The sequence below is a fragment of the Lathamus discolor genome, chromosome 2 (assembly GCF_037157495.1).
Source record: "Lathamus discolor isolate bLatDis1 chromosome 2, bLatDis1.hap1, whole genome shotgun sequence".
Lineage (NCBI taxonomy): Eukaryota > Metazoa > Chordata > Aves > Psittaciformes > Psittacidae > Lathamus > Lathamus discolor.
The window spans coordinates 116,219,405-116,242,196 of record NC_088885.1 but is presented as its reverse complement, the minus strand read 5'-3'; the positions used below and the strand labels follow the sequence as shown (position 1 = coordinate 116,242,196).

Genomic DNA, 22,792 nt, shown 5'->3' with positions numbered 1-22,792 from the left:
AGCAGCACCATGAGAGGGGGCAACTTTTACAAAATAGACATGTGGATAACTTATTTTTATTTTATATATACATTCTATTCTGTTTTCCTCTTTGTTCTTTTGATTTCATCAGTGGAAGCTGTGGATAAAGTAATAGTCAAATAAAATAGGAGAGTGAACAGAAACGGACACAAACTTTTAAAGCTTTAGGCCAATTCAGATCCAATTCTGAACTTCTCAGTTCCCTTCCTGCAATAAGCTAACAATATAGGATCAGATTCCTTTTCCCTGAGCTTGGAACTGATGGGAAGATTAAATCATTTGGGTTGGTGCAAGATACAAAGCAGTTTTTGTGGCTGTTCCTTGCTCCATAGTCAGATATTGAGTTGTGATATCAATATGAGAAAATGTGTTTGGCTGCTCTGATTTATTCCGTTTCTCTATTACACTTCTAGCTGGTTTTCCTCGCAAAACTCTTCCTTTACAACAATGTGGATTGAATGTGTTTTTTGGAGGAAGTGGAGTTTTGCCAAATAGGCAATTCTCCATTGCTGTATCATGATAAGATCTGAGACCTGTGCACTGATTTTAGTGAGGTAAAGTGAGCATGTAACAGAGTGGTCCCTAGAATGTACAACTTAAAATATCTCTTCTAATAGCAGCTAAAAATACTGTTTGTTATAAATGAGTTTGAGCTTTTACAGACCAAGTCTCTTAGATCATCTGGGAAGCTTCTTTGCTGCTTGATAACTGCACGGTTCCCTATAGCAGAGCTTTAAGTACCAATGTGACAGAAACATTTTGCAGTAAATAAAGATTATGCAATTATAAGAAATCACAGAGAGTAGTGAAGCATGGAGTCAAGTTCAGAACAGCAATTTCCCTTCCAAACAGCAGCTGTTCTGGGAGCTATCCTGGAGGAAGCAGGATGATTCTTCTCTCACAAACCTGAGAGTTTAACAGGCTGAATGTTAAATCCCAGGGCTTATTTATACCCCAGGCCACCCAAAAGTTCTCGCTCACTTTTGTATCAAATATACACCAACATTTCTACAAGTTAGTAAATGCTATACCATCTCTAAATTTATGGATTACAGTGAGAATTTCTGATTTCTTCAGGATGGTACCATGAAAGCTATGGTCCCATAAATATAGTTAATGATATTTGTAGAGATTTAGGAGGCTACTGGCATGTCTCAGATCCTTCTGGGAAAGAGCGTTTGCTCTTCCACACACTCTATTGTTTGCTAGAATTGGTTCTCTGAATGGTTTGATCAAGATTTACCTTTTCTTTTGGGAGTCGTGCTTAATGCTTTTTATAATACTGTCCTCCACCCCCACCCCCAAAATGTCAGATTGTGTTTAGCAGGAGCACAGTCAGAATAGCTTTAGGACTGAAAGGCTCTTTTGTTATTTCTGGTTCTTGGTGCTGTTTTTGTATCAATCCTAAGGATGCTTTGGTCTGGACAACTAACAGCTAGAGATTGCCTTTACAAGGAATTCTCCTGCAGTATTTTCATGATTGCTGTCAGGTGCTAACCTCAAGCAATATGTCTGGCTTACTCGTATGATAAATGCTTTATTTCTTCTTTCCTAAACAAGGAGGGTCAAATCGAACTACATGCATTTCTTACAAATCAGTCTAAAGATTTATTCGTGGTAGATAAGTAGTGAACTAATCAGTAATCTATTCCATCAGCTTCAGCTGCTGACATCTCAGCTGCTCCCCTGTCACTTAGACTATTGCAGACTAGGAATGGTTCCACTGCCCCAGTTCAGGAGTCCTGTATTCATTTGCGCCCTCTTGATTGGTCTCAAGTTCTAACTCCCCCCACCTGGCACTTAAGCAATAATTAAGGCAATTAGCCTTTGTCTTCCAGGGCTAGTTGCTAACACAATCCAACTGATTTACCCCCACAGATATTTTATAAAGCTCAGCAAAGAAAGAAAAGGCTGAAAGGAGAAGCAAGAATGGGGTTTTTCTTCATTCTCTATTTGTGCCCTAAACTTCTCTGTAAGCAATATGCTTGTGTCTTGCAAACGCAACAAACTTGTGTTGTGCTTCTGTTGCATTCCTAGCTTTCCCACAAAGTAATCCACCTTTAATATGTGATCTTGTTAGCAGGATCAGTTGTAAATGGATGTTCGCTATTGAACCTATTAATTTGGGATACATACATGTCATTAATCAATTGGCTTTGTTTTTTTTGCAAGAGTCTGTCTTTCAGTATGTTACCATTACTATCTTTTTTCCTCTAATTTATACTTCCAAAGCTGTAAATGATTGCTCAGTCAGACTCTCATGATCAGAGGAGAGAGAGTTACAGGACTGTGTTCTCTCACCTGTTCTGGCATATGGCTGTAGTGACTGAGCAACAAGTACTGAAGGAGAGGGGAACCTAAATTTGTCTCAAACAGTGGAGAGAGATGAGTTGGCATTCCCTCCTCCACTGCTTCTACCGACTGATTTTTAATCTCCTTCCCAAACATTTGCACTCTGTCTGGCTCAAACTGGAAAGAAGAAAGGTGGGAGGACAAGGCCAGGTTGGACAGAGCCTTGGGTGACATGGTTTAGTGTGAGGTGCCCCTGCCCATGGCAGGGGGGTTGAAACTTGATGATCTTAAGGTGCTTTCCAACCCAAACTGATACCCAACCCAAACCCAAAATGATTCTATGACCTCTGAAATGCCATTTTGTAGGAATGAAGTATGAAGAAGAAATTAGCACAGGGAATAACTCATGATAAATTCGGAAAGAGCACACCAAGAAAGGTCCATTGTTAAACTATTCTCCTCTCTCATCCTAATCATCATTTTTAGTCCCTCATTATTGCCCACTTTTGTTCTGTTCACTGCATTATTCTTACTTGTATGAGTTAGAATAAAAAAAATGGCAGCTCATCCTTCCTTATTAGAAAACACATGACCACAGCTCAGCATATAACTATGTGTTTAAAAAGTCCAGCTGCTATGTAGCCTTAGGCAGACTTTATAGAGAGTTGCTGGGTTCCTGAACCTCAAATAGCACTCTTTTGCTAAAGTCCTGGCAAGAATGAGACAGAGCATGCTTTGTCTCTATTGCTTTCTCTCTCTTTAGCTAATAAAAACAAATGCTCCTCTCCCTTGCTGCCGCTGCTCTTCCAACACGCAAACCCTGCCATTGTAATGTATTATTAGCCCTACATCTGCCTCTGGAAGTTTGTTTTGAAAATTTGTATGGCCTGAAATAATCTTGCATAGCTTCCATCACCAGCTTTTCTGGGATACACAGAGACAGGGGAGCATGGTGAAAGTAAGAGTAAAAAAAATCCAGTAATTTTTATCTTCTGGCTTCCTGATAATAAGTTGTATTCTTTTGCCACTGAATGTGTTTGCTCACTGGGAACATAGCTCTACAGATAGAAAAGAATATACCCAAGCTGGTATGGAGGAGGAGAAAACTATCATAGTAGAGAGTGAGAGAAAGTCAGTGGAGTAAAGGGGCAGGTACAAAGTAGATTCTCTGCGGCTGCTAAGAGAACTCTCTTAGCAAGGACTTTGCTTGTAACTGACAGTCATAGATTCAAGGGATGTTGTTCACAAATAAGCACATAATTTCCCAATGTAGATTCATGCTTTGAGAATTGAGAAAATAGCCTTATGTTTCATGTTTGTAATTGAAGAAGAAAACAGGTTATTGAACCATTTTGGTGTTACAGCTTAAATTTACAGCAAGAGGGAGCAGAGAGAAATTTAGGAAGGAAGATGTGACGGAAATAGTATGAGAGTCAAGAGAATAATGCAAGACAAGAATGAATCAATCAGAGCTAAAAGCATAATGAGTTCAAAGAGAAAGAAAAGAATGAAAGATTTTAGGGGAAAGCAGCCTGGAACAAAATGGTTTAAGCTGAACTGAGAGGCATGAACAGAAGGAAGCAAAGGAGGAAAAAGAACAAAGATTGTGGCAGTTTTCTAATTCATTGTAGATGTGTGACAAGGGGCCTATGACTAAACTAGTAAATTGCACTGGTTTGTATTCCCTGTTTTGTATTCCTCACTGCTAAAGTGAGAATGGGATTCTTCTACTTAGGTTGTCCAGTAGCAATATGCGTGGGGTAAAATAGAGTATCTGATGATGCCATGTTGGCAAGAGACCCTGCTCTACTGTATTTACAATAACATTATTTTCCTGCATACAGATACCTTAAGAATCTTGTCAAAAGGTCAAAATTTCACCAAAAATAGACATGGTAGTTTTCTAATAGAAGTTTGGTTGCTACATTTTGACAAAAGCACAGGAACTACATGAGGCACTTGCAGGCTTTTGGCTTCAGAGAGCTATGGTAGTGCCTGTAAAATATGCTAATGCTGTCATTAAGATACCACTCATGAAGCTTCCTTACCTTTGATAATAAGGTAGATTTTATTTTTTTATTGTAAGGTAGGCTATTATGAGTGTGTAGCATCTTCCTTCAGATCTTCTGGTTTTATTATGGGTGTAATGTAGGAAATGTCCTCTATTGGCTCATGGTTTGCAGGAATACAGACATTTGTGGTGATTTCCTATGTGGGAGCCTTCATTTCTCAAATTCACAGAAACTCTGTCAGATCCTTTTGAAACTTCAAATCAGCAGTGTATTATGCCAGAAATAATTTACGCTTTTATTTGAGTCTGTCACCATTTAGCTTTGTCTTTTCAACTGCCACAAAGGACATTGTGGTTTTGGCAATATTGCAGCCACGTTTTGCAATATGACCAGTTATTTGGTGTTATATAACTTGGGGGGGGGGGGGGGGGTGGGGGTGGGGGTGGGGGGAGGGTGCTTTGTATTTGTTTGAAAATACCTGTCTTCCTACATCAGTGACAGGAGTTCTCGAAGTTATTAATAAAACAACTTTGTAGTACAACATCTGTGAAAAGTAGGCAAGTCTCCTTCCCTGTTAAATTGAGTCTATCTTTGTAGTCTCAAAGCTGGTGGGCTAGGGAGGCTTGGACACACTTTGAGCCTCCAATAATTACCACTTCCAGAATGGCAGGGGAAGGAGCAAGAGCCTTCCTGAAGGTGCTGAATCAGGCAATAAGGGATTGGCTGTGGACAAATTAGAAAGAAGCTCATTAAACTATTGGCTCTAAATATACTTAATTCTTCTACTTAATTGAGAGTTCTCAGTTGCCTCTCTTCACTCTCTACTTAATTTCTGAGGTTGTTTCTATTAGGACAAGGTGATGTATTTCAATAATGCTGGTCAAAACTGGTGGGGATAGACCAAGGGTAGACTATATTTTAACTAAAAGGAGAAAATACACTGCAGGATATCTGTTTTCAGGCGGTCTTCAAATATCCAGACTTTAATCTAGCCAGATAAATCCTGCTGGACTGAAAGTGTCTACTTATTGCTAATAAATGCGCTTCTGTTGAAAGGAATATTACTGTCAAACAGATAATATGCTATAGAGGGGCTAATTACTGGGACAGAATGGGTAGGTAGTCTTAGGAACAGTCACTGTTCTCTCAGTGACTCTGGAGAAAAGACCATGTCAAAGATAACTCAGGAGAAAAATCTTTTTATTTCTTAGTTACTATAGTAAATAACTGAACAGTTGTCATTTTGGAGCTCTTATTGTTAACACAGAGCAAACAGAAAAGGTCTTTTAAGATTTCAGTGTCATACAAGTGTTGTGTAAAAATGTCTTATACAATCTACTCCACAACATTTTACATGTTAACTTATAAAATCAAACCTATGAAACCTTAGGTTTCAGCTCTCCATTCTTCCCATTAAAATGCTGTTATCCTTATGCTCCAAATAACAGAATTATACTCAATGGCATCTTCCCGTTATCAAGGGTGAAATTTTATGAGGGAGCTGGAATGGCCAATTGTGGTGTAACAAGAGGAAGAAACTGGTCATAGTCAGAGACACAGATATGGATAAGATGAGCAAATGTGTGATAATTTTATAAAAATGAGGTTAATTGGATCCTTAAATAAATGGTGAAATGCTGGAACTGTATTTGAGACTTCCCAGTCTTTTCTGTAATGAGAAAAAGATGATGGGCAGGAAAGTTCCACACACATGATAGTAGGAAGGTTTAAAGGGGCTATGTAAAAAGAACAATAACAGTAAAGTCTGGAAGAGAGAAAGCCATAAGAATTAAGAGGGATTGTGGGAAAAAAAGATCTTATTAATGAAAAATAATGGAGCTGGACTTCTGTCTATAAAAACTGAAAGAGGATTGCTTAGAATAATAGCTGAACCTTAGTTTTACAGTCATGCCTCCTGTTTTACTGTTTGAACAGTAGGAGAAAAAGATAGGAATGTTTGAATTAATAGTTTCATTTCTTTTCATACCAAAAGTGCATGTATGTGCCAATATATTTTATGCTTTGTTGTGTTATTTATATTACATATGTTACAGATTTAATGTAAAAAACCCCAATTACCTCCTGTAGGCAAGTTCCATACAATATGGAAAACTCACAGTTTGCCCAGGAAAGAAAGCAGGACTGTAAGAATTCAATATTTATTTAAAATATAATTTTAAGTGGAAGTGATAGGACATAAATTTCCCCCTAACCTTAAAGGTTTAACCTTTTAAATTTGTTTATATGTCAAGTAAAATGCATACTTATTACTCACAGTCAGTTCACTGAAAAGCAATGTGCTCCACTTGCTTCAAAAACCTTCTCGTATGTTGAATCACTTAAAAATGTAAATGTTAAATAAAAAAAAAATTATATTCTAATGTAATTGAAAATTCTGGAAAGAAATGTTTCAGTGCATTCAAACCTGTTGTCACCAGAATATTGTAATCCCTTTCTGTACCGTAGGAATGGTTTCTAAAAAAAATTGTATACACAATAGCAGAAAAGCACACTGAATTCGCAAGAGTAATTGCTGAAATGGTAGACATGCTTATTCAGTGGTACAGGGGAAAAGACTGAGATGTAGAAAGAGAAGGCAGAAAGGGCTGGAGGTACAACTGAGGGGATGAGCAGAACTCTGTCCACTTTAGATTATGGTTTTTTTACTCATTACAAAAAACAAACAACAACAACAACAACAAAAACCAAACAAAACCCCAAAAACTCTTATAGATGTGGAGGTAGATTTCTGGAGGAGAATTGTGTATAACCAGTAGAATGTTTCTGCCTACCTCACAACTCTTTCCTTTCCATGCAGTATGGAAACTTGTGCTACTGTCTTGCCAACTCTTCGGGTCTCCCAGCCCACAGGAGTGCTGTGATTTATGTGTCTCTAGTGTAACAACTGAATGAATTACATACTATCCGACTAAATGTACATGTAAACTGTAATATAAAGGTGAAAAGAGAAGCTTCATTTTAAAATGCTATGTTTCCTTCACAGGCTTTTTTTCCCTGAAAAGGTGGGGTCTTTGGTCCCCTTTTGGCATTTAAAAAATATCTCTAAGCCAGGATTTTTCCAAGTGTTGGTGATTATAAATAACCAGCCACAATAATTAACTTTCTGTCACTGAATAATTTTTGGTCCAGTAATCAACAACCTTCTTTGTACACTCACTGAGATAGCCAAGAGTCTCTTGCCGTCAGTTGCTGGGAGAAGCCTCCTGCAATGAGTTCACATGGCACCATCCTCCAAACCATGTCTGATGGCTATAAACAAGTGTCTGACCCTACCAGGCACTAGGACACAATGGTAGATTTGTATTTATATGTTCTGGATTGCTTCTGCTTTATTGCTTACGAAATAACAGTGTGACTTCTGTTGGCAACTGTAGGGTTTCTGCATTACTGTGTTTTGCATGTATGGGGTATTCTTTTATCTTGCAAATAAACTGGTAACCTTTTTCTGCTGTAAGCATAGTAGAAAGTAGTCAAGCAATAAATGAATATGTTTTGCACAGAAAGGCCTCGAATAGAACACACTTTGGAGTTTTGGGAGTTGGTTTTTGAGAAAGTTTCAGACCAAATAAAGAACATCTAGAGCAGGCCGGTAAGAATGATTATGAAATCAGTATGATGAATTATGAAATTCATCACACTATGAATCATACATTTCATGGTATGAATTAATTTACTGGGAAGAGAAGATTGAGGGTAAGGGACATGATAACAGTCTTCAAATGTCTGAAAGATTATTGTAAAAAGGGAAGAGAATGCTTTATTCTCCATGTACACCTGTTCTCTATTGTGGTACATGGTGGATAGCTGAAAAAGAAATAGGCTTAGTACTGTTTGTGAAATTCAGAGGTGCGTGTTAAGAATATTTTAATAATTCTGAAATCAGTGAAACTTTGATGCAAATTACCCGGGGCCTGCATGGCAACTCTGTCATGGGAAGTCTTTAGATAACAACCAGACAGACAGTGGTCAGGAATGACCTTCTGACCTTGTTCTGTGGCAGCAAGATGAACTAGGTAAGACTGTGATGTCCTCCCAGGTCTTTTATTGTGTGATTTGACCCTTACCTTCAGGTGTGTTTTGTTGCTGACTTTTTACGTATCGGTAAGATGCTGATATTTCTTGTCACAGGCTCTTGAAAGCAGGTTTTTAGGCAAGAACATTTACTTTCTTTTTTTGTAAAACAGATGTGTCTGATATTATTGCAAGGACGAGATTAGAATAATGAACTTGGAACATTCAGAAAAAGGCAAGGACAAAGTGGCCAAAATATATCTATCAACATCTCAGTATTTTTAAGACAACTTTATAATCATCTATGTGTTTGGCGGAGGCAATACTCTTGGCCTTAGCCTTGGCCTCATTTGTTCTCCTTGAATAATTTCTCATTTTACACTGCTGTCACTTTCTTTTCCAACACACATTTGTTAAGCACAAAGGTTTCACCCATAAAACATTTTATGTCTACTAATGCTTCCACTCCATGAGTGCTTAAATCTTGCATTTCTGTCAAGAGAGACATATATGCTCCCTCTATCCATTCTGTGTTCACACTCCCTCTCAGCACAAGGCTTTGTGATTTCAGGTGGTAAACTGGAGCCAAGGACTGCTCCTGGCCTTACCCATACCGGCAAAATTAAGAAAATCAAACCGAACTCAAACCGTTTTAACCAGGATCACTTGTTCAGTCTGTAAGACCCTAAAAATGTATGTGTTAAGGGCTGCACAGGAATCTGAATGAGCTGGTTCCTGTCTGGCAAAAGTGAGAGCAGCTTTTTGAAAGGCTAGTGCAAGACCTAAAATTGGGGAACAGGTACCAAGGAAAAGTTGTCTTCTGCTGTCCTACTCCATATTTGTTTAGCACTGCAGCTGCTTAATAGAGTACCAAAAGAAAACGCTTATGAGCTTTTGCAAAAGTGCAGAGTCAGCATAAGTGAAAGTCTGTTGATTCTTTAACTCTGTATTCATCTATATAGAAATACAAAAAGGTAGAAATTTTATTTTTAATTGAGATTTTGTAACCTCTTTCATCAGTTTGCTGACAAAACAGCTAGGAAAAAAACCCCACTTTTTTTCCTGATACTGTACACAGTCTTCAAATCCATGATGAATAAACATGGATTCTTGCCGTGCAACTTCCTCAGAGTATGTTGTTCTCCATGATTCATTTAAGATGCTAAAGTTGTTCATGAAATAAATATTTTGGAGAAGACATTGGACAAGCCTCTCTATGCAATGCTTTCTTTGAAAAATTTACTATTGCATTTTTGAGAGGCATAGCTAATACGTTTTGGCCTGAATTTCTTCCCTTCACAAAAGCAGATCTCAATCCTGGTGCGTAATTTATGATCTTGGCATACAGCCCAAACATATGTACATACTGAAATCAGTTTTGCATCTGTTTAACTTTATGCACATGAGTAGTCTAATTGGATTTAGTCTGATGAAATTACTCATGTGAAATCAAGTGTTTGCAGAACAAGGATTTCAGACACTAGGGTTCTTCAGGGCAGTAGCTTCTAGAGCTTTATATTGTGCCTAGCTCGTGAAATGTTTGATCATGTAGAAGCACTGTGCATGCTGTATAGCTGTAGAACAACGTGAAATTTAGAAGTACAAAAGAACAAGTCTTGCAGTCTAGGTCAGATCTTCTACTGCATAGCACTTGGGCACAATTACAATGATTGCAGCAATTGTAACTTTATTAAAAAGAAAAAAAAATTTCTGGGTACCTTTTCAGGATCAAGGAGAATGACTCTTCTTATTCCTTCGTCACAGGCTATCAGGCTGCAGCTGTTGGCCTTCTGCTACCTATTGGCCAGATTATATACTGTTGCTTATATATATGTCAGACATTCTGATAAGTTATAACCATCATCTCCTGTCAGGATGTTCTTCTGGAGCATGACAATTCAATGGATTCAACACCTCCTGCAAGAAAGAGTTATTTGAATAGGCAGCAGTGTAGATGTTCATCATCTTCCCACAACAAAATATCTGTGTCAAGAAAAGAAACAGGGTTTTATGCTGCTCTCCCATGTCTTGTCTTCCCATGCCATTTTATGTCTGCCATCCAGAACCCTGGCTAATCTCTTGCCTCCTAACTGTGCTGTCACAGGCTGTAGGAAGAGAAGAGGTGATGCTGAGCTTCCTATTTGTTGAAGGTGTTTGTATACAGAAGCTTTCTCTTCTGTTTTCTTTTGACGTTTTCTCATTGTCCTGATGTCTGCTATAAGGGTCTAGGGAATGGAGAGTGGTCTACAGAGTGAAGAGACTCAGAGGGATGAGAGAGGCAAAAAGATCTGATGTTAGGAGTGTTAGAGATTAAAAAGTGGAGCTCCAGGGAAATTATACTGTGAGAAGATAGTCTGGGGAGGATAGATAAAATAGAAAGGCTTGGAGTATCAGTGCTGTTAAGGCAAGGCAAGGAAATTTATTGGAGTGACTTCACAACTGATGGTGTAATGAGGGCCAACATAAGATGGAAATTAAAATAGGGAAATAAAAACATTGGGGTAAGCATATAAAGCAAGAAGTATACCTGAAAGACAAATAGTTTTGTTGGCCTTTCCCTGCTATCCCACTATCCAGTGACATTCTGTGATTGGTGAAAACACCCTAAAATAAAAACAGTTTTAGGAAGCTCAGTGTGTATGTGAAGCTCATGTTGCACCTAATTCAGAACTCTCTGAAGTTAATAGACTACAGTGTGCTTTAAAGCAAGAGAGGAAAATACTGAAATATTACAGGATTAAAATATTATAGAAGTAAAACTGCTCTGAATTACCTAAATGTGAATCTGATGGCTCTGGAAAAGATACTCTCTGATACTTTTGTGTGATTAGTGGAAAGCTTTGATCTTAAAGTGCTAAGTTGTAGAAGGCTTTTTATAACTGTAGTCTTTTTGTGGCCTGCAATTTGAAGTGTATGCAGAGGAAACAGGTGACTGAAGTCTTGATATTGCAAGGAAAAATGCACAGTATTGATTTTTGGTAATTGAAAATGTTTTGGTCCTACAAATGGATACCCTTTAATGAGATGGTCATCTGTTTTATCCAGCAAGCTGATTTTCTGCTTAGGGTAAAGTTCAGAGTGCTGATATGCAAAGAGAAAAATGGGTTTATTATATGATTTTCAGAAAAACTTTCAAAATGTTGACAAACCTACACATCTCTAATTCATTCTGAGGTTTTGCAAGTGAAACTGGAACACAACTCTTGATAATATTTCATATTGATTGGATGGATATCAATGTTTCCTACTTAAATCCTCTTTGCCTTAAAATGTGTAATTTTTAATCCTTTAGAGTTTTGTGCATATCAGCTGCCACTTATTTACGTATTGGCTAATACAAAGAAGTTTGTAAGAAATCCCTGTATGCAGTACTTAAACAAGGCTGTATGGCAAAGATCTCATGGTAACTGTAATTATTATAGGCAATTCATTTGTTAATTGATTTACTGAATTTGCAGGTGGTCAGATTTTTTTAAAGTCCTGAAATTAATATTACTGTGAATTGTTTGCTTTTACAAGGATTATGAGCTCTTTGCATTGAACAAAGAATAAAAAGAAATAGTGGAATTCTTTAAATATTTATAAAGCATTTTTGATGAGTAGACCTCATTTCCATGGTGAATTTTTACGAACATACCCTTTTTGTCTATTTTCAGTCCCCTGCACATAGCTATTCAAGCTATGACTCTGGGAAGAATGAGAGTGTAGGCAGAGGTGCTGAAGATCTGTCTCTGAATCGAGGAGATGAGGATGAAGATGACCATGATGAGCAGGAAGATCCTGAGAAGGTTAATGAATCAGATGGGGTAGAAGCTGAGCGACTGAAAGCTTTTAATGTAAGTCCTGTTGCACTCATTGTCTTGTTTAGCTCTGCTATTCCTTTGATATTGTTTTTTGTGGGTAAGTTTGACAATGTTAAAGGCACATTAACTGAATTTGTAGGATTTACTTTAATTATTATTTTAATGCACATGAAACTCTTGCCAACAGATGACAGATTTATTGTGTTTTATTTAGATTGTTAAGGCAGAATGACATCCTTACCAAGTGAGGAAAATAAAGCTTTGTTCTGTATGTATGTGTGTGCACCCGTGTGTGTGGATGTGTGTATATGCATGTTCACCCATTGAATGGAAAGGGGCTGTAGCTAGTATATTAGAAGACCATCCAGTGGTCAACTGTTCTCTATTGCCTTCCCGATATATGTAATTATGCATGAAAACACAAGCAATTGTTCAAGCAAAGAAAAAGTGAGAGTCAGTTCAATAAAATGATTAGCAATCACAGCTTATTGTTAATAATGGAACTTAAGTAGTGCCTATTTTCACAATCTGTTCTGGTTTATCTCACAAATTCTGTATCCTATAGACTATTCTTTTCCTGTCTTTTTTTTTTTTTTTAATCAGCCCCCCTGAAATAACCTTTATAGAACTGTTTGCTTAATATTTCTGGCTTCCCATTACAAAGCTCTTCAGTGGATAGAAAAAATGTCTTCCTATCAGTAATCAAGACAGGAAGCTAGGAAGAGAAGAGAGCCGCCCTCCAAACCCATCTCCTCTGTCTCCCTCTTGCCAACAGATGTTTGTCAGGCTGTTTGTAGATGAAAACTTGGACCGAATGGTCCCAATCTCTAAGCAGCCCAAAGAAAAGATCCAGGCTATCATTGACTCATGCAGGCGACAATTCCCTGAGTATCAAGAGCGTGCCAGAAAACGCATACGTACTTACCTCAAGTCCTGCAGGCGGATGAAAAGAAGTGGTTTTGAGATGGTGAGTTTTGATTTAAAACCCAGCCCTAGTTTCCATCAAAACCCCATATGTAAATCCATGGCACTATTTTGTTTTCATCTTAGTGTCTTTTTTTTGTTCGTTTATTTTTTTGGTAATACCAGGTCAGAGGTTTCTTTTTCCTTCCTTCATTCTTCCTGAATTTATTCCCTTTGTTCACTGATTTAAAATGCTTTGAGACACTAGAGTTCACAAGATGAACTATTATGGATGCACAGGAAAAGAAGAAGAAAGCCAGATGTAAGGAAGGAAACCAAATGATGGCATATATAGTGAGTTATTTAATATTTTAGGTTACAGTTAGAGATTTTTGCCTGGAAAAGTCTTGCAGTAAGATGGATTTTTCTTTAAAATGCCTCTGCTAACTGGATTTCTGTGAACTCCGAAAAAATTAGATCCTGCTAGAGAGATGCTATAATCAAGAAAATGCCCAGTGTAGTAACATCACACTGGCAATGGTTTTGGCTTTAGTTTTTTTTCTTGTACACGTTAGCCTATTACTTCTCAGTGAAAATTACTTCTTTGAAATCTTTAGTTGATATATAGGTGTTCAAAACACATTAAATGGTTTTAAAACAGACATCAGACTTTCAGCATAAGCATCTCAATGGTTTGGTAATTTTAATTGAACCAAACCCCATGAAAATTATAATAGTATTCAACTGTCACTGTTTTCAGACATTAATGTTTTAATATTACTCAGTAGCACAAGAACGGGTAAATAATAAGTCTTCTAATTAATTGGTAGCTTCATTATCTCAAAGCCCCTTTGGTATTTCCCAAACCCGGGAAAGTCAGAAGAAATTAGGTAGCTATACACCTTGTGTTTGATGTGTCTTAGCTGTAACTCTGGCCTTAAGATTACAATAAAACCACCTCATCATTACAAATAGATATCATTTAGTGATTAAACATATCATTATTTTTTTTAATGAATCATCTGCAAACCCATTGATTACATTAAAAAATTACTGGAGATGATTGAATTTTACTGTTTCTCTCTTTTTCTCTGTCTTTCTCTTTCCTGCAGTCTTTGCAGAATATTTGTGATTTCCATATGTTAAGATGTTAGCTGGCAGTTTTAAGAACAAAGGTTCAGGTTTATTCTGTAGGATAAGACTGGATAACACAAAAGAAAAGACAGATTTAATTTTTGTATGTGTTTGTATTTCTAGTCAATTTATTTGAAACATTCAGATAACACTGTCTTTAAACAATGGAAACACAGATGAAGAAAGGTAGAATAAAGGACATCTGTATAGATAGAAGTGCCAATGATTGACTGGTGGTGTACATGTCAGATTGTATAGCCATACAAAATGAAGGAAGAAGAAACAGAAAGTAAATATTTTCTGATACACTAAGTAGCATCAAATTGCATCTACTCACTCTAGCTGAAAATAATACAGCAGTATCGAGTTCAGCTTTCATGATGCCAAATATTTTTATTTTGCTGTACTTCCAATTGAAAATAAAAAAAAAAATATAAAAAAAAATAGCTGATGCGTGCAAGTCCCCTCACTGTTCCAGTTTATGGCCTCATTACTGTCATTATTCACACTGATGAGCAGTTATGTAAACTAGCTCATTTTTTGTCATCTGAAAGACTTGCACAACTGTTTTGCAATCTGAATAAGGGGCTTACAGTATGACCCATAAGAGCTAGGCTGGCTTGACTTCAGTGCACATTTGCAAATGTTACTTTCATGTAAATAAAAGTTGCAGGAACAAATTTATTCCTGGGAGGGGAAAAGGAGAAGAGGTCTAAATAGGCAGTCTTTATAGTTCAGAAATATCCCCTATTTTTATAATGTTCTATGACAGTTTATTATGGGCTTTATTTTCTTTTAAACAAACAAATTACCCTCTAAAATACTGACTTTGCTGCCCATGAATGGAAGTGACAAGGCACTGGAGCTCATGCCAGAGATTTCAGTCCTCTTGGGCCTGAAGGCAAATCTGTCTGGCTTCCTCATTTAAGCCAAAGACTGTCCAAACCCTTCGCGGCAGCTCCTATTAACTTCGTAAGATAAGAAGTGGTGTTTTATCTTTATGTCTTGAATAATTCTGAAATTTATTATGTATCCATTTGTTGGTTTTAATTATTTTCTAATGTCTAAATTACAGTATCAGCATCTCCTGATTATAAGGACTTTTAAAAAATGCTACCATGGACAGAGGCACTTAACTGTATGATTATTTTAATGTACTTACCATTTTGACAGTGGAAAAGAATCACTTTGTCTGGATAATAACATTTGCTCAAAACAATCATGAAGGGACATGCTGGTGTTGATTTGAGTAAGATGCTACCCTCAAATATAGCAAAATAGGATGATGATCTCCTCAGGAGCAATAGCACTACTGTTGTTATATTAAACAGGATGTCAAATAATAATCTCCACAGGAGATGTCTTTTACTGTAGACATACTAAACGCAAGTTTTCCATTTTGTTCAGGTTCAGAATGCTACATTTTGCGCACCTAGTTCCATGAGAAAAAGAGGATAATCTCATAGCATATGACAGTTCAGACTTTGAGTGGAACAGTGCAACTATCTACAACATCATTGTAAAGTGAAGATAAAATGTAAACACTAAATTAAATTAGTGTAAGACAGCATGGTAAAGATGAAAAAACCATGCCTAAAGCCTGCTTCTGTCAGTTATTTGCCATCTCTAATCCAAATGACAGTTCTTGCTGTATAACAGGCCAATTCTAGCTCTGAGGCAATGGGAAAGGCTCAGTCTCATGAGCATTCATATTGTTAATTAATGTGTTTCTTAGTATTAATATTTTTAAGAGAATGCTTGTAGTTACTCTGCTTCTAGTTATGACAGATAGTTGTCCATGGATTCCAAGGCAGCTGGCGTAGCTTCCTGTTACGATTATTCCTTTGAGGACTTTCCTTTCTACATTGGAAATGCTTTCCCCATTTGACTGTTCAGCTTTTAATTGTTCCATTTTCCTTCTGACACAAGCATATCCCTCAACAAGGCACTGTCAAAGTTTTCCTCATGAATTATAAAATTGTTTTTCTCCCAAATTCTCTTGCTTACGGACTGTTGAGAATGATCTCTTACTAAATTCTATGATCTTGCTCAGAATCTTTCATTGTGAGGGATCTCTAGGTTGTGCTTCCACCTGTGCTATGCTGTATCACTTTGTGAATTTCTTATGGTGATCTTAAAGAAAATCTTTTTCTCTTCATTAGCCCATAAGCAAGAAAAAAAAAATTATATTGCTTCTTCTTTCTCAAGGACTGTTATTAATACAGTTAGAGTTTTGTGACCTATGTATGCAATACAGGAGGAATTTTCTCCCTAAAATGGTCAAGTGACCTGTTTCATCAAAGTTTTTATAAACCATCCTTTAGATTTGCCCAGCCTCTGCATTTATAGAAAACACTCAATTAAGGAAAAGATAGTTGACAGCTGCTGAGGATATGTGGTGTGTATCTATTTAGTTATGGTCCAGAAAAAAATTTAGATGCTAGAAATAATCAAATGTGGTTGAATTGACTTAATTAGATTTTCTTTCTACTATCTACTTCCATCTTCATGATCTCCTGTCAATAGTCTCACAGCATTCAGTGTGAAACTGCATCTTATAGTACCTTTTTGTATGGGCATCCCAATTCAAGAGCAAGGTCTTAAACTCTCATTCACAAAGAGATTCTTCCTTTTCTAAAGCAAAAGAAAATCCTTCTTCCTAGGCTCTATTGTAATACAAAGCAATAGTATCCAAGTGTTCTTATTCATTGGAGAGAAAAGACTAGTCATAAATGCTTCTCATTGTCCCAAGACCAGCTTAGATTTATCAGAGAAGAATCACACTACGCCTGACGACAGTTCCATAGTTAAATCCTGGTGTTCATCCCAGCTCCTTCTGTCCTATTGTCAGCCTCCATAACAAATAACTATATCTTTCACTGCTTTTATTATTTGGTTGTGCCAACTGACCGTAAAAGGTGTTTTAACAAGTTGAAACTATGGACATGTTAATCAAGGTGTTTTAAATGTGTATATAGCGTCTTGAAGCACTTCTGTATTGTGATTGAGTAACTTTCAGTGGTGACTGGTTTTCAGAAGGTCATATGTTTTCTGAAACCTTCTTGAGGTAGGTATCTAGCCTCTGTTTTTAACTTCTAGCTTTAGAGAGAGGAGGCTTTCATTATTTACTGAATTTAATGCTTAATAGTCCAGCTGCCCTTGCAGTCACATGGCTTTTCAATCCTCCAGGTCTCTTGTGCCTGGAAAGATTATGAGCATTTTCAGGAAGATGAAGGTTTGTGAATCCAGGGGTGCATACCTAATTTTGATTTATAAGCTGGGAAGCATTAAGAAAATTATCATAAGAACAGTTATATGAAGATCTACAAATAATAATAGAGTTGCTGATTTATACTATACCCCAAATTCTGTTGATCAGTTGCTTACCTTTAAGTATTTCACTGTTGTTTGACAGTGGTTAGCTTATGTAAATCTGATGGGCAACCTGGTTGAAAAGGGTAAAGCTACTCTCTGTCAAACTTTGACTTTTCCCATTATGTCTCAGATATTCTTAAAAATAAATAAATGCTAGAAACAAGTTTCCCTAAGGCTCTAAAATATCCTTCTACCTTCTCCCTGAATAGTCATGTGATTTTAAAGAACTGCTTTTAAAATCTGTCTCATATACCTTTTGCTTTTCAAAAACTATTGCAAGTATAGGCAATTTTGGAAGAAGGTAGATTTTTTTCCAGTAACCTTGTAGATGGTAGATAACCTTGAATGTAGATAACCTTGGAGAGATATCAATTTGATGGATGAACCACTCGGTGGATAAAGAAATGGCTGGACAGCCGCACACAAAGAGTTGTGGTCAATGGCTTGATGTCTGGCTGGAGACCAGTAACGAGTGGTGTCCCTCAGGGATCGGTGTTGGGACCGGTCTTGTTTAACATCTTCATTGCTGACATGGACAGTGGGATTGAGTGTGCCCTCAGCAAGTTTGCCGATGACACCAAGCTGTGTGGTCCGGTTGATATGCTGGAGGGAAGGGATGCCATCCAGAGGGACCTTGACACGCTTGTGAGGTGGGCTGATGCCAACCTTATGAAGTTCAACCACGACAAGTGCAAGGTCCTACACCTGGGTCGGAGCAACCCCAGGCACAGCTACAGACTGGGCAAAGAAGAGATTCAGAGCGGCCCTGCAGAGAAGGACTTGGGGGTGCTGGTCGATGAGAAAATGAACATGAGCTGGCTTCAGTGTGCGCTCGCAGCCCAGAAAGCCAACCGTATCCTGGGCTGCATCAAAAGGAGCATGACCAACAGGTCGAAGGAGGTGATCCTGCCCCTCTACTCTGCTCTTGTGAGACCTCACCTGGAGTATTGTGTGCAGTTCTGGTGTCCTCAACATAAAAAGGACATGGAACTGCTGGAACAAGTCCAGAGGAGGGCCACGAGGATGATCAGGGGACTGGAGCACCTCCTGTATGAAGACAGGCTGAGAAGGTTGGGGCTGTTCAGCCTGGAGAAGAGAAGGCTGCGTGGAGACCTCATAGGAGCCTTCCAGTATCTGAAGGGGGCCTATAGGGATGCTGGGGAGGGACTCTTCGTCAGGGACTGTAGTGACAGGACAAGGGGTAACGGGTTAAAACTTAAACAGGGGAAGTTTAAACTGGATATAAGGAGGAAATTCTTTCCTGTTAGGGTGGTGAGACACTGGAATCAGTTGCCCAGGGAGGTTGTGAGTGCTCCATCCCTGGTGGTGTTCAAGGCCAGGTTGGATGAAGCCTTGTGTGGGATGGTTTAGTGTGAGGTGTCCCTGTCCATGGCAGGGGGGTTGGAACTAGATGATCTTGAGGTCCTTTCCAACCCTAACTATTCTATGATTCTATGATTCTATGATAGTGATGAAGTTAGCTTTGAAAAAGGCATGATATTTGGGAAAAGAGTGAGAACTAAGAAATGAAGAATACCTACCAACCCGAGACCAATTAGTCTTCTACATTCTGTGACAGAGGAAAGGATAGGAATGCATTTTTAAATTGAATTTAGAAGAAAAACAATCCCCTCCAAAATAGCAGTATGTTCTGATATAGAGAAAAACCCCACCTTCTTTATGAGGGGAAAAAAGAATAAAATCTGGGGTAAATGTATTTTCACCCTGATTACTTGTATGCTTGAAATCAGAAAAAGAGTAGTAAATATGAAAGTTTTTCCTTATGCTGAGATTCTGACTTATACTGAAACCTCTGTTTCATGTTGCTTGATTAGCTAGTTTGTGCCAGTAGCTTAAGGATACAGGCCAGTTCAATGTATTTGAGGAAAGCAGGAAGTACTGTTAAATCAGACTCATTTTTTCCTAGTCCTCTGGAATTTTTCTAGTAAACTGTTTGTTACTGGAGTGTCCAATCTATTCCCCACCTAATTCAGAAAGAGTTAGATCAGCATGAAGTGGGGTTCTCTGTCCCTCTGAAATACTAGATAAATTTGGGATAGAAGTAATATTACCCAAGTTTTCTAGAGAGATTATGTGACTTGGGTTCCCTCAGCAACCAGTTCCTCATGTGTAGGTACAGCAGCAGCAGCAGCAGGAAGGTGATTCATTGGAATGTGTCACTTGCTTAACTTTTAGACAGGAATATGGATATGTTAAGACATACGTGGATATATTTAGGTGTTGTCATAATCAAGGTGCAACACACAATGTTTCAATTAGATGTACTTTAAAGCTGAAAACTTTACAAAGTGATGTGAACATCACTGAGCAATTTTAAAAGCCTCTTCTGTCATTGAGGAAAAGAATTTCTAGTTATTTCTTTGAATTCCTGAGTAGGTGTTAACAATTCAGTTTTTACCATAAGACTGCAAGACTGAGCAAAATACATCAAAACCCAGAATGAAATACATTGCTACAAGCATTATAGTGCCAGTGTGGTTGCTCAGATTTCATGATGCTGTACTAACAATTACAAAAGTACATCCAATAGAGTGCAGTACTGTACTTCTGTCTGTACATTTAAAAATACTCTATGGAAAGGCTTTTAAACCCTTTGTAACTGTGCAGCATAGGGCAGTTCTGTCATACACTTCTCTGCAGTATCCTGAGTAAAAAATCTCATTTGAACATAATGTGTACCATATCTTATAATGTATTTTGGATTACTTCTATGAAAAAAAAAAAACTGTTTAGATATTGCATGCTGTTATAAGCATGTTTGGGGTTTTAATTCACTGTGTTAGATCTTAATAAGTTATTATGAAAGTAATGGATGTGGCATATTTGCAATATTTAATTTTGGAAAAGAACTGGTCTTATGATACCTGAGGAAAAAGCTTACATGCAGGAGACCACTAGGCAGTATCACTTTGTTAGGAGCCCAGTGTGCAAAGAAATGCTTAGAGATACCTCTGGAAAAACTCATTTACTGACGGTGAGGCATCTTAGGCATTCTCTTCAGGTGCCCAATCACTTTGGAAAACTTGAAACTATTTGTTTTCAAGCTTGAGTAATAGTTATAGTATGCTCTCATTCACACATTTATATTAGAGTTCATATATCTTCTCCCAAGTAACAAGTGTTAGGACAAAAGAAAATGCCCTCAGGTTGCATCAGTTGAAGTTTAGATTTGGTATCTGGAAAAATTTCTTCACCAAATGGGTTGTCAGGCATTGGAACAGGCTGGCCAGGGAAGTGGTTGAGTGCCCAGACTGGAGGTATTTAAAAAATATATAGATGTGACAATTAGTGACATGGTATAGTGGTGGACTTGACAGTGCAGGGTTAATGGTTAGCCTCGATGATCTTAAAAGTCTTTTCCAACCTAAATGATTCTATGATTTATATTAAGGTCTCTATGAACCAAGTGAAGTAACTTGTATGTTTATGTGTTACCACATATACTGAAAGATCTCACTTTCAGTGTTAATTGGCCTAAGGTTACAAAATTTACCATTTTAGCAGGTGTTCATGTGTGCCCATTATCTGACATAATAGATAGCTGTATATTTTCAGAACCAAATCAGACTGCTGTAACTTGTGTAACTTGTGTAACTGGTGTAACAGTACCTAGATCATACAGTCCTGTATGACAACTCTGGCCTTTATTAAGAAGTAAATACTGGATCTCATATAAAATGCCAAGGTAGTAGCTTTAGGGACAGCAGATCTCTAACTACAGGAGGACAGCATGTACAGCAGATTGCAAACTTCTTTTTGGTGAATATACTACTCCTGGTGGTTTAGACTGAAATATAATCCACCTATTCTATTGGTATATTTATACCAGAAATGTACATTTGGAATTAGAACACAGCAGGTTTTTAGAAATACCGTATAGAAATACAGGAATTGTGTGAGTATGCCAAAAAGGGTATTTTATGTTTCCCATGAAGATGCTGCAAAGGTGCCTCACTTTAAGCAGAGGACCAGGTGATCCTGTGTACAGCTGCTGTACTGCAAATGGGTATTTTACAGCATATTGAAAGTACTAGTCTCTTATGCTGAGGAATCAGAGATTGTACTAATAAAGATAACTTCTAGAGATCTGGGCCAAGGATTTATTTCTGATTTCAACTACTGAAAAGTCAGCAAACTTGCAGCCACCTTGCAGGACTACTGCATAACTTCAGAAAGGCTTGTCGTAAGATGCTTGGACTGTTAAGAGCTGGATCCAAAGACCACCAAAGCCGTGGAAGGGTCTTCATTAGCTTTAATGTTCTTTAAAGCAGATCAACAGTTATTTGACTACAAAGAAGTATTCGCTAATTTGGTTTTTCATTGAGAAATCTGCAAAAGTGTATCTGTCAATAGTTCGGACACTCTTCAGAGAGAGATAAGGAGATGAGTGTATGAAGTCTTCATATCAATTTTCACAAAAATGATTTATCTTAAAACCATGTAAAACATCCTGTGCAATATGGTGGTTAAGTGTGCTTGTTGCTTTGTCATCATCATCATCTAGAGGCTCTCTGGTGGTCTAAAGAATCAGGCTTAAATTACCTTGAAATGCAGTTTCAAATATGAGAGGACTGGAGGTGGTTGGTCATCTCCCTTGGGCTACCAATGGAATTTCAACCACTTCCTGGATGTCAGTCGCTTCAACAGATGTTAAAAACAGAGGCATCCACATGTGCATGATGAAATCTAGCAGGTTTCACTTATATTTTTTGTTGAAATGCTCTTCACCTACTTCATGTTGGAGGCTGAATGTTAGTTGCATACCAGCTGAAGAGATGTACAAAACCAAAACCAACATGTATTCAAAACATGGTTGCTGTTTGAGTGCAGTCACAAGCAATATCATGTTTCTGAGTACATACATAAGAATTCTGTATACTGCTGCTGTGTGGTGGACAAGGCATATAGTCTTCTCAGAAAGTCTGTATGAAGCTGTTTAGCAAATTCCAGAGAAGTTTTATTCATCTCTTCACCTGAAAGTTACTATAAAACTTTCAAATTACTCTTTTCTATCTGTCATTGATACAAAATCACAAAAATGTTTTTCCTGCCTTCTGATTTTGCTATGTGAGTCACCTGTTTTGATAGTCTAAAGTTTAGAGGCTTGCTTCTTATCTGTTGTTTTACACATGGGTAATCTCAGTATAGCTATTTCCTGCCTTACATCATGGTGAAGTGAAAGAAATACCAGATTGGGGC

The 22,792-nt window shown here is 37.7% G+C and overlaps 1 protein-coding gene across 3 annotated transcripts in view; it reads left to right on the top strand.

Moving 5' to 3' along the window:
- NOL4 (nucleolar protein 4) overlaps positions 1-22,792 on the top strand; it is a 196,310-nt gene that overhangs the window by 138,202 nt on the left and 35,316 nt on the right. For 2 of the 3 annotated variants that reach the window (XM_065669357.1, XM_065669356.1), the window contains exons 7-8: positions 12,014-12,193; positions 12,936-13,127. In XM_065669357.1, coding sequence (XP_065525429.1) covers positions 12,014-12,193; positions 12,936-13,127 — 372 coding nt within the window. The remainder of the gene's footprint in view (positions 1-12,013; positions 12,194-12,935; positions 13,128-22,792) is intronic. The other variant, XM_065669358.1, reaches the window with a different exon arrangement.